Raw genomic sequence first — 12,239 nt, 5'->3', positions numbered from 1 at the left:
AGAATTCACTAAGAGGAAAAAAGGACTCCCTCAGTAAATCTTGGCCCCTTAATTATACCTTCTCAATCACTAACTTCAGAAACTGGATCCCTGGCCCCAGGGCAGAACACAACAGGGAATTCTAGTATTAAACATGCTTCTAGGTACCATCTCTTTAATCTCACCAAATGAACTGTCCCAGAAACCACGCTTTTTATATGGGAAAGAAAATCCATCACATACATTAGCTATTAGCTGCTCAGAATATTCTCTCTCTTTCTTTTCTACATCTGCCAGGGTGATGTATTCAGAGTCACCAGCACCCAACATCTCCGTGTTTGACAGTCTGACCTGAAGTCTCTTTTCTAATTCCTCCAAATCCTGGAGAAAAAAAGAAAAAGGCAAATACAGAAAAAACCTAATGTATCTTAAATTCTAGAGAAGAAATGCTTTTATTTTCACCCCGTTATCATAAAATATTTCTTAACCATAATTAAATGCTTTGGGTGTTGTCCTACTGAAGGACTGATGATAAAAATCATCACAGAGCCTCGGGAATAATGGATTACGTATTTTCTTCTATAGTCTTTCCCTCATCCCCCCCCAAATAGGCCATATTTTAAAAACAATGAAATAGTATCTTCCTATCTTTATGAAGTGCAGGAACATGCCATGACATCTGGGGTGTGGGATGGAATGTCTCCTCCCCACTCCTCTGGTTTCCATGGGGAAGGATTACTTAGTACACCCCAGGGAGGAAGTGATGTGTATTTGACTGGCAGTTCAAAAGCAGGAAGTGAGCACAGCCCCTAGCTTGCCCAACCTCTTCCTCTTTGGGATGGACCATTCAGGGGAGACCACTGCTCTGGTGTGGCCTCAGCCCAGAGTGAGCTGGGCAGCAAAGGTCCCTCTTCTGTGTGGGGAGGCCTGAGGTGGCCCAGCTTCGCCAGTAAGCAATTTAGGTAAGCAATTTAGCTAATCCTGGGATTCACTGTTAGGAAGCAAGCCATGATCACTGTGCACCTAAGCTATGTCTTCCAAGCTGGCCCCTTTCAGTGATGAAGCTGACATTTCTCTGTCTCCCCAACGCTTTCTCTTAATTAACTCAGAACTTAGAAGGAAAAGGGGAACCCTATGTATGGAGTCCTTCAAACCCCAACCTGGAGTGTGGAGGGTTTGTTTTCTGTTCTGTTCTGTTTTCTGGGCTGTTCTGTTTTCTCTAGACCTATGTTCACTGACATGTAATCAACACTGGTGTGGGTCCAAATTCATTAGGAAAACTGCTGTTGATTATCCAAGCGGAAGCCATATGTGACTTCTAATTCTCACAGCATCTCTACAAGAGAGAAATGAGGGTTCTTTTCCAGATGAGGAATCTTATCTATGGGAAGCTAAGATATTTCGTCCAAAGTCTCCCAGTAGGAAGTGGTGTGCTAGGCTAGGCCCCTTAGGCTCACTGACTCCAGAGCCTCACTCTTCTAACTGCATGTACTATGCTGCTTCTCTCCAAAGCAGCTGCCATTTCTGGGCACTTCTCATCTTCATCTAGAAGTTCTGAGGCTGTTGTCAATATTATAGGAAAGTATGCATTCAAAGCCCTTGGCCAGACTACATCCACTGAACAGTAGCCACTGACATAATTAAGATGCTCTGGAAGTGGCAGAGGTGGGATTTGATCCCAGGCCTGCAGATACCAAAGCTCTTATTCTTTCCATATGACATTCATTACTAGTACAATTACAAGTATCACCAACATTATCATTCTTTTTGTCATTGGAGAGTCATTTAAACTCACTGAGCCTCAACTTCCTCAGCTATAAACAAAAAGAATGATGGTCACTCACAGGGCTGTTGTGAAGATTAAATAATGTGTGTAAAGCACTCTGTGCATTGCCTGAGGATGAGGATCACAGTAGTGGTGGGACTGAGGATGATGACAATGATGTTAACAAAAATGAAGATGTACTGCCTTCTCCCTGGGATGTAGTGATGAATCCTCCCCCTTGGAATCCAGAAGAGTGAGGAAGAAACACTCCCTCCTCCCAATCCCCCAAATCTCATGGTTGCAGTGATAAGGCTGATAATGAGGACTATGATGAAGATAATGGTGGTGATGGAAGGAATGAGGATTATGACAATGATATGATAATGAAGATGAAAGTCGTGATGGCAGAAGTGAGGATGATGAGGATGATGGTGGAGGTCGTGATGGTCATGGCAACGAAGATGAGAATAACAATGCAGATGAGGATGATGGTGGCAATGGGAGGAGTAAGAACTATGGCAACAGTGATGGTGGCGATGATGAAATGTTGGTAGTGGTGGTGGTAATGAGGAGGAGGATGGTGCTGGTGGTGGTAAAGAGGATGATGAGAATGATGATGAAGATCATGGTAACAGTGGTGATGGTCATAATAAGAATGAATATGACAATGATGACAATAATAAAGACAGTGGTGGCGATGGTGATGATGATGATGATAATGATGGTGGTGGTGATTGTGTTGGTAATCAAACAATAATAATGGCAATGATACTGATGATGATGATGAAGATGACTGTGGTGGCGTTGGTGGGAATGGGCATGATGGCAGCGATCATATAATCAGGGTCTGGTTGTTACTTTGCTAGGTGCTTCATACACATTTTCTTCTTTCTGTAATCCCACAGGATGGGAATTATTATCACATTGCACAAAGGAACAACCTAGAATTCTGAGAGTTTGTGAAAGACAGGACCAGGAAATCAATCTCCACCACTGTGACTCCAAGCCCTGACTCATTTTGCTGCACATAAAACAATATAAAGCTTGTATAAAAGACTGAAATGAGAAGAATGCAAATTAGTAGGAAGAGTTATAACCAATAAGCAAACTATATATTTTAAAATACCCCACACTTGTACAGAAAATAGAATCAGTAGTGGTTCTCTTTCAGTAGTGGGTATGACCAACATTCTCTTTTTTTCTACTTCTAATATTTTTCCACATTTTAATAATACACAGTTAATTTTATGTTTATAGCTATACTTTTATATACCATATAGAAGTATACCATTATATACCATATTGTGTTGAAAAGTATATATTGTAATAAACTATTTTTATACATAAAAAATACTTTACTATAATATTATGTTTTATATATCATAATAAACTATTTTTAAGTTATTTTGAAATATAGGTTGAAAACTTACATTTTCTTGTTTTGAGAGAATCTTCTGGTATAATTCATCATCAGTCTTCTTTTTAGGAAGAAGGTCAAGGAGACACATTTTAAAAATCTGAATAAACATCTGTTGCCAAAAAGGGAAACATAACAAAGAGAAAGGTTTCAACAACGGTATTTCCCTTCCCTCCTTTTTCTCCTACCTCCTTCTTTCTCTCTCCCCCAACTGCCCATACACTTTTTGCTCTAGGAAAAGACCTCAGATTAAAAGTCATGACAATGGCCTGTAATGGACTGCATTTTCATGAAGCTTCTAAAGAAAAATGCTTCCTTTCTTCTGCACATATTTATGAGGAGCCCCCTCTGTGGTAAGCCCCCACTTTCCCCATTTCCATGAGTCAAGAAAACAGACGAGGCGAAGGGGGGTTGCTTCTTTGTGGAAAGAATCAGAGGGATGGTTGTACGGAAACGGGATGTGTGAAGTCATCTACTCCAGCCCCCTGTCTCAATGGATGGACGTGTCCTCTAAACCAAGAAGGGTCCTCCATAGGCAGGGACACCCTGGCATGTCCAAGGGTGCTGTGTCCACAATTTGTTTAATCATTCACCTATTGCTGGACATCTGAGTATTTCCAGTTTGGGGCCATTACAAATAAAGCTACTATGGGCATTCACATACAGGTTTTTGACTGAACGTATATGTTTCTGAGATGAATGTCCAAGACTGCAACAGCTGGGTCTTCTGGTAATTGTATATTTCGTTTTATGAGAAATCGCCTGTTTTCCAGAGTGGCATTTTATATTCCCACCAGCAATGTACGAGTGATCCAGTTTCATTACAACCCCACAAGCATTTGGTGGCATTGTTATTTTTTATTTCTGTCATTCTGATGGGTGTGTAGTCATATCTCATGTGGTTTTAATTTGCATTTCGCTAATGGCTTAATGATGTTGAACATCTTTTCATGTGCTTTTGTGTGTGTTTCCTTGCCAGCCGTATATTCTTTTTGGTGAAATAATTTGTTCATGTCTTTTGCCCATTTTCTAATCAGATTGTTTACTTATTTCTTTTTCTATTATTATTTTTTTAACATCTTCATTGGAGTATAATTGCTTTACAATGGTGTGTTAGTCTCTGCTTTATAACAAAGTGAATCAGTTATACATATACATATGTTCCCATATCTCCTCCCTCTTGCGTCTCCCTCCCTCCCACCCTCCCTATCCCACCCATCCAGGTCGTCACAAAGCACCGAGCTGATCTCCCTGTGCTATGCTGCTGCTTCCCACCAGCCATCTATTTTACATTTGGTAGTGTATATATGTCCATGCCACTCTCTCACTTTGTCACAGCTTACCCTTCCCCCTCCCCATATCCTCAAGCCCATTCTCTAGTAGGTATGTGTCTTTATTCCCGTCTTACCCCTAGGTTCTTCATGACATTTTTTTTTCTTAAATTCCATACATATGTGTTAGCATATGGTATTTGTCTTTCTCTTTCTGACTTACTTCACTCTGTATGACAGACTCTAGGTCCCTCCACCTCACTACAAATAACTCAATTTCGTTTCTTTTTATGGCTGAGTAATATTCCATTGTATATATGTGCCACATCTTCTTTATCCATTCATCCAATGATGGACACTTAGGTTGTTTCCATCTCTGGGCTATTGTAAATAGAGCTGCAATGAACATTTTGGTACATGACTCTTTTTGAATTATGGTTTTCTCAGGGTATATGCCCAGTAGTGGGACTGCTGGGTCACATGGTAGTTCTATTTGTAGTTTTTTAAGGAACCTCCATACTGTTCTCCATAGTAGCTGCAACAATTCACATTCCCACCAGCAGTGCAAGAGTGTTCCCTTTTCTCCACACCCTCTCCAGCATTTACTGTTTCTAGATTTTTTGATGATGGCCATTCTGACTGGTGTGAGATGATATCTCATTGTAGTTTTGATTTGCATTTCTCTAATGATTAATGATGTTGAGCATTCTTTCATGTGTTTGTTGGCAATCTGTATATCTTCTTTGGAGAAATGTCTATTTAGGTCTTCTGCCCATTTTTGGATTGGGCTGTTTGTTTTTTTGTTATTGAGCTGCATAAGCTGCTCATAAATTTTGGAGATTAATCCTTTGTCAGTTGCTTCATTTGCAAATATTTTCTCCCATTCTGAGGGTTGTCTTTTGGTCTTGTTTATGGTTTCCCATTATTTCTTTAAATGTGTTTCCTGCCCCTCTCTCTCTTCTCCTCTGGGACCCCTGGTACTGCGAACGTTATTTCATGTGATATTGTCCCATAGGTCCCTTAAGCTATCTTCACTTTTTAAAATTCTGTTTTCCTTTTGCTGTTGTTTGGGTGCCCTGTCTTCTAGATCACTGCTTTTTTCTTCTGCTTCACCTAGTCTACTGTTGAACCCCCTTGTGTATTTTTCATTTCAGTTATTGTATACTTTGGCTCTGTGACTTCTGTTTGCTACTTATATTTTCTATCTCTTTGTTGAAGTTCTCACTCTGTTCATCCATTCTTCTCCTGAGTTTGATGAGCATTTTATCACCATTATTTGAACTCTTTAATCAGGTAAATTACTTATCTCCTTTTCATTAAGGCTTTTTTCCTGATGTTTTATCTTGTTCTTTTGTTTGAACATATTGCTCTGTTTCCTCATTTTGATTGACTGTGTTTGTTTCTATGTATTAGGCAAAACAGCTACCTCTCCCAGTCTTGAAGAAGTGGCCTTGTAAAAGATGAACTTTATCTTTCAACCTTGCCCTAGCTCATGGTTGTCTCTCAAACCTTTGTGATTGTCTAAGCAGCCTAATTTATTCTTTTTCATTCTTTTCTTTTTTTTTTTTTTTTTTTGCGGTTCGCGGGCCTCTCACTGTTATGGCCTCTCCCGTTGGAGAGCATAGGCTCCAGATGCGCAGGCTCAGCGGCCGTGGCTCACGGGCCCAGCTGCTCCGCGGCATGTGGGATCTTCCCGGACAGGGGCACGAACCCGTGTCCCCTGCATTGGCAGGCGGACTCTCAACCACTGCGCCACCAGGGAAGCCCTCTTTTCTTTTTTTAAATTAATTAATTAATTTATTTATTTTTGGCTGTGTTGGGTCTTCGTTGCTGCACGTGGGCTTTCTCTAGTTGCAGTGAGCAGGAGCTACTCTTCGTTGCAGTAAGTGGGCTTCTCATTGCGGTGGCTTCTCTTGTTGTGGAGCACGGGCTCTAGGCGTGTGGGCTTCAGTAGTTGTGGCTCACGGGCTCTAGAGCGCAGGCTTAGAAGTTGTGGTGCATGGGCTTAGTTGCTCCGCAGCAGCCTAATTTATTCTTGATGGGTCCCACTTGTTGAGGGTATGCCAAGAGTGTTAGTCATGAAGGAGCTGTTCACCAGTTTTTAGGTCTTTTTCAGAGGGATCTATTTCATATGTAGCTATAGATTCATGGGAGGAGGTGAGAACAGGATCTTCCTATGCAGTCATCTTGGACTGCCCCCATGGTAAGACATTTTTAAATGCATGGGCGAGCAAATGTTTTTCTCCAAATGTCCAAAAAGTAAATGTTTTGGGGTTTTCAGGCCATACTATCTTTTTTGCAACTACTGAACTCTGCTATTACAGCATGAAGGCAGCCATAGGTGATGTGTAAAAGAATAGGTATGGTCGGATTGGCCCAAGGGCCATAGTTTACGATCCTTGTTTTAAGGTTTGTTAAACACTCTTCTGTGCCAGGCTAATATATATATTATCTCAAATGATCATCACAGCAGGAGGTTGGTACAATATTCCCCATTTTACAGATGAGGAACTCTCAGTTGAGAAATCTGGACAACTGGCCTCATGTCACAAGGGACATCCATAAGGGACAGACCCAGAACTCTTCATCAACCTTCATTATGCTTGCCAATGCTAATAAGCTCTAAAAAGACAAAAATTGTCTTGACTTTCCATCCACTGAAGTCTGAGACTATGTATAGTAACATTCTTTTCTCAAGATGTTAATCTCAAATCTATTTTCTTTTTGACCCTAAACTGAATCAGTAACATTTACAGGTCTTGTCCCATTCCTTTGAATTGTAAAAACTTTTTAATTTGGAACAATTATGGATTTAGAGGAAGATGAAAAACAGTACAGAGTTCTGTGCACTTTGTCCCCAGGGGTGACATCTTACATAACTGTGGTACAATATCAAACCTGAAAATGGACATAGGTCCAATACAGTTAACTATAGACCTTACTCAGTTTTCACCCATTTTCACATGCACTCATTTGTGTGTATATGTGTGCGTGTGGTTCTATGCAATTTTTCCCCATGTATTGCCACAATCAAGATAGAGAATGTTCCAGCACCAGGAGAAATCCGCTAGTCCTAGTGCTCCTCTGACTTTAGCCACGCCCCTCCCACATCCCCTGATCTATTTTCTTTTCTGCCATTCTGCTTTTAAAGGTTACAACTCCACTTCTTAGACAAGCCCAGCACCAGTGTCTTCCTCCTCAAGGGCCACCAGAGAGCGCTAAGATTCTTGGCTGCATGGTGGTCACATCTGGTCTGAGTCACTTCTGAATCCTGACCTGTGATAGTGGATCTCTACCAGAGAAATGAAATTTGAAGTCTTTGTGTAACATGGTTCCCTCCTGTTCCCCATGTTTCTCTAGGTCTTACACACGATGAAGACATGCCCTGCAATGAATAGAAGGCCATGCTTAGAAAGCAGCTCTCCCAGGGTGGCAACGGTGTCAACCAGACACATTTCTATTGAGCACCTACTATGTGCAGGGCACTGTTCTGGGCTCTGAGGATACACAGACCTTGGACTCAGACAAACCTCATTTGGGTTCTGACTCTGCAGTTTACCAGCTGTGTGATCTTGGGCAACTGACTAGACCTCTCTGAGACTCAGGTTCCTCATGAGTGGAACAGCACTGAGGTTTCAATGAGATCAGACATGTAAAGTGTTTAGCCTAGCAGAGTTTCAGTGTTTCATAAATGATGCTGTGATGACACAGATTACACAGCCCTACAGAGCCCAGAACTTTGCCTACAGAGAACTTTCAAAGTGGGACTTGACTTCTAGTAATTCCATGGAGTAAAAGCTGGAAGTATATTATTTTCACACCTTTCCTAAAGTGGCCCAGAGAGGGGAAGTGACTTACAAAAAGTCACACAGCTCATAAGTGTCAAAGGGTGGACTAGAACCCAAGTTTCTAATTCCTAATCTGGTGCTCCTGGAACTTTCCCAGGTTCCAGCTTAAGTATCTCCCTCCAGGGAAGCCTGACCACCTCCCTGAAGCCTACATGCCCTCAGGTCCTCTCTTACATGCCCTCATGGTACTCCACCATTTGCTTTGTCATACTTTTTGCCTCTGTGCATTTTGTGCAGTCTATTGACTGCCATCTCTCCCCTGGACAGTGGGCTCCATAAAGGCAGGGGCTGTCCCCAGTATTATGTCCAGAAGGGCAGGGTGGCTGCCCACAGATGAGTGACAGTGAATGCTCTCTTCATGACAGTAGGCTGCTTCGCATTTGCTGGCTGCTCCAGGGGCGAGGGGCCAGGACCACGTCACTCACCAGCTGGATGGGGCTGTGAGCACAGAAACAATCACCCTCCAGGGAGCACAGCCTTTGAGAAAATCGCCAGGGCCACCTGCCCCCCAGCAGGACCAGGTGTGGCTAAGCGAAAGCAGGCTGCAGCTGCAGGTGGGCTCGTGCCTCATGTCCATGAACCTCTGCACGGGGGTCTGTGGGGCTGTAGGAACAGGCTCGATTTCTGGAATCCTAGCATGATTTATGGTTTCAAATACTGGCACCTGTTTACGAGGCCTGTTCTGCTCACACAGAGCAAAATTTCTTTCTGTTGCATCCTCAACTTAATACTCTTTTATTTCTCCTGTTTACAATGAAGCACCTGTGGGCATATCTTTGTCTGTCTCTCTGTCACTCTCTCCATCTACCCCTCCCTTTCTCTTCCCAACAGGCCTTCTCTCTCCTCCCTTCTCTCTGTAGGTCTCCTCCCTCATTCAGTAGTTCAGGGGATGTGTCTCATGGAGAAATAATTCCTTTTTTTAATTTTTTAAATTTTAATTATTTATCTTTGGCTGCATTTGGCTCTTCGTTGCTGTGCGTGGGCTTTCTCTAGTTGCGGCAAGCGGGGGCTACTCTTCGTTGCGGTGCGCGGGTTTCTCATTGCGGTGGCTTCCCTTGTTGCAGAGCATGGGCTCTAGGTGCATAGGCTTCAGTAGTTGTGGCACGCAGGCTCAGTAGTTGTGGCTCACGGGCTCTAGAGAGCAGGCTCAGTAGTTGTGGTGCACGGGCTTAGTTGCTCCGCAGCATGTGGGATCTTCCTGGACCACGGCTCGAACCCATGTCTCCTGCATTGGCAGGTGGATTCTTAACCACTGCGCCACCAGGGAAGCCTGAAATAATTCTTTTCTTTTTTAACCCCAGTGGCCTTGCTGCCTGACTAACCCATGGAGGTTCTGTAGCTACAGTGGGACTCATCCCTCTGATTTTCTGTAACCTGGATCCAGTATGGATCCATGTGCATCTGGCAGAGACCAATCTTGTTTCCTCCATGGCTCTGATTTCTCCTTCCTTCACTCGGAGAATGCACACCCATAAGAAGGTACTCAACTTCCCATCTCAGCCCCAACTTAGAACTTTATGACTTAGGGCCAGTCTCCACTCTGTGCCTCAGTTTCCCCATCTATAAAGTGGACATAATGATGGCACCCACCTCGCCGGGTTGTGTGAGCTTTAAAATAACCACCTGTGTAACACCACCAGGACCTAGTACATAGTAAGCACTCATAAATCTTATGATCACTATTATCATTCCTCTAAAAATCCTGTTCTCTTTGGTCTCCATCAGGAGGTGTGCACAGAGAGTAGGTACCCAGCTTTCTGCTTTTAACCCCAATGGCGCTGGGTAAAGTAAATCCTGCTCCCCGTCTGCAGGCACGAATTGCTTTTCCATTTTGTGGTCGGACGCCTAACCCTGCTCTGCCTTCACCTTGTGGCGGCTCCGCTGTCACCAACACCCGTTTCCCAAAGGTCTCCGGGACTCCATGCACACGGAGAGCCTGTCTCCCGGGTCCTGAGTGCTCCACCTACCATGTGCTTCTCCTGCCTCAGCGCCGTGTCCAGATGCAGCAGGTCTTTTAAGTGAAGGTTGTAGATACACAAGTCAAGGTCCACGCTGAAAAGTCCAAAGAGAAACAGAAGAGACTTTCAGAGAATTTGATGTGGGGGGTAAGGTTATCGAGTTATCAGTACATCCCTGCAGGATAAGCCACGGTGCATCCTGACTCCAGATTTTAAAGTCTGCAGCATGCAGAGATTGCTCACAGCCACCCCAGGTGCATAAGGAGCAATCGAAGTAGCCATCTGAAACCCACTTGTGACCAGAAGGAAACAGCTGCCGGAGACATCAAAGACAGAACACAGGAAGAGATGGAAGGTGAGAGAGATGAAAAAGAGCACTACCGCCCAGGACCCCCCGGCATTTTCATGTCTAGTGTCACGTGTCATCCTTCATTTCTGCCATGATGTACACATTCTCACAGCCATTTACAGATGAGGAAACTGACTCAGGAAATCAAGGGTCAGAGATATCAAGTAGTGGTCACGTGGCCACAGGGGCAGATAACGGACAGTGTGAAGATAAAGGCCTTTGACCTTTTCTCCGACATAGGCAAATGCTTTTTTTTTTTTGCGGTACGCAGGCCTCTCACTGTTGTGGCCTCTCCCATTGCGGAGCACAGGCTCCGGACGCGCAGGCTCAGCGGCCATGGCTCACGGGCCCAGCCGCTCCGCGGCATGTGAGGTCTTCCCGGACCGGGGCACGAACCCGTGTCCCCTGAATTGGCAGGCGGACTCTCAACCACTGCGCCACCAGGGAAGCCCGCAAATGCATTTTAAATGACTACACCCACCTGAACTGTTCAAGTCCTCTTCGTCCGAATGGGAAGAAACACCCCTTCCCAGCCAGGCAGGGGAGCCAAGAAAGCTCCAATTAAACGAAGTCCCTCCTTCCCCGGGCCACCTTCAGTCAACACCAAGCTCAGGGTTCTGAGCCCACTCTTTCCACAGCCCTGAGCCAGGCCATGCCTGGTTCAAATCACCCAGGGCTCCTTGGACTCACGGAAATTCAGATCTGAGAGAGGCCTGAGGACTGACGTGCAAACCTGCTGACTAGTTTTTTGAGCACCTACTGGGTGCTAAGCCTTACTCTGGGCTGGACAGTTTGGCGATTTAGAGCATGGGCTGCAAGATAAGGTGGTGGGGTCACACCAGGCTCCAACACTCACCTGCTGCATGACCTTGGGCAAGTCACTCTGCCTCTCTGTGTCTCATTTTATTCTTTGAAAATGAGGGCAATATTAGCATCTACTACACAACCTTAACAACATAGGGCTGTTAAGAGGAATTAATTCACTGACTAATACTTGTTCATCACTGTGCCTGTCCCAGGCTCCCACTGGGTGGTCGTGCACAGCTGTGAATAAGACAGACCTTCTCCTCGTGCTCAAAAGAGAAATAATCCCTGCAAAGTGCTTAATATTTTGTATACAGAAGACACTTAACCAGTGCTAGCTGCTGCTATGCAGTGCATGGGGCAGGTCAGTGATTAAAGGAGGTCCCCTCTGTCTCTCCCCAGGGCTCAGGCCTGGCTCCCTGACCCCCATGCTGGCCAACAGCACACATTCAGCTCCAGCTCTGACACTGGGTCGCTGTGTGTCCATGGCTGAGTCCTTAACCTCTCTGGGCCTCCACTTCCTCCACTGAGCATGATAACAGCCTATCAGTCTGCATCCTCCATCCCACCCCCTCCTCACCTCTCACAGGTCAGTGCCTCGGGGAAGCTGCTCGCCCCCAGGAAGGTGCGACCGAGGAACCTGTCGTCACTGGCGGCTGAGTGGGCGCTGGACGAGGAGCTGCAGTCGTCCTTCTCAGCCTGGCTCAGGCTCCCCAGGCTGCTGGAAGGGGATGCCTCCAAGGGCTGGTTCGGCAAGACTGCCTGCTTTAAGGTTTCGTGCAGAGATGGGTTGGAGGAACCGTCGGCCAGAGGCTGGGGGGCAGGAGAGAAAGTGTACTCTCAGTCCA

At 44.8% G+C, this 12,239-nt stretch overlaps 1 protein-coding gene across 6 annotated transcripts in view; it reads right to left on the bottom strand.

The window, feature by feature from the left end:
- Nucleotides 1-12,239, bottom strand: part of EVC (EvC ciliary complex subunit 1) — an 81,126-nt gene that overhangs the window by 53,966 nt on the left and 14,921 nt on the right. For 5 of the 6 annotated variants that reach the window (XM_081236967.1, XM_081236962.1, XM_081236963.1 and 2 more), the window contains exons 4-7: nt 11,972-12,204; nt 10,248-10,332; nt 3,175-3,273; nt 223-360 (exon numbers count right to left, since the gene is read on the bottom strand). In XM_081236967.1, coding sequence (XP_081093093.1) covers nt 223-360; nt 3,175-3,273; nt 10,248-10,332; nt 11,972-12,204 — 555 coding nt within the window. The remainder of the gene's footprint in view (nt 1-222; nt 361-3,174; nt 3,274-10,247; nt 10,333-11,971; nt 12,205-12,239) is intronic. The other variant, XM_081236964.1, reaches the window with a different exon arrangement.

This window comes from Mesoplodon bidens (assembly GCF_964165515.1).
Source record: "Mesoplodon bidens genome assembly, chromosome: 1".
Lineage (NCBI taxonomy): Eukaryota > Metazoa > Chordata > Mammalia > Artiodactyla > Ziphiidae > Mesoplodon > Mesoplodon bidens.
This window is presented reverse-complemented; position numbering and strand designations above follow the sequence as displayed.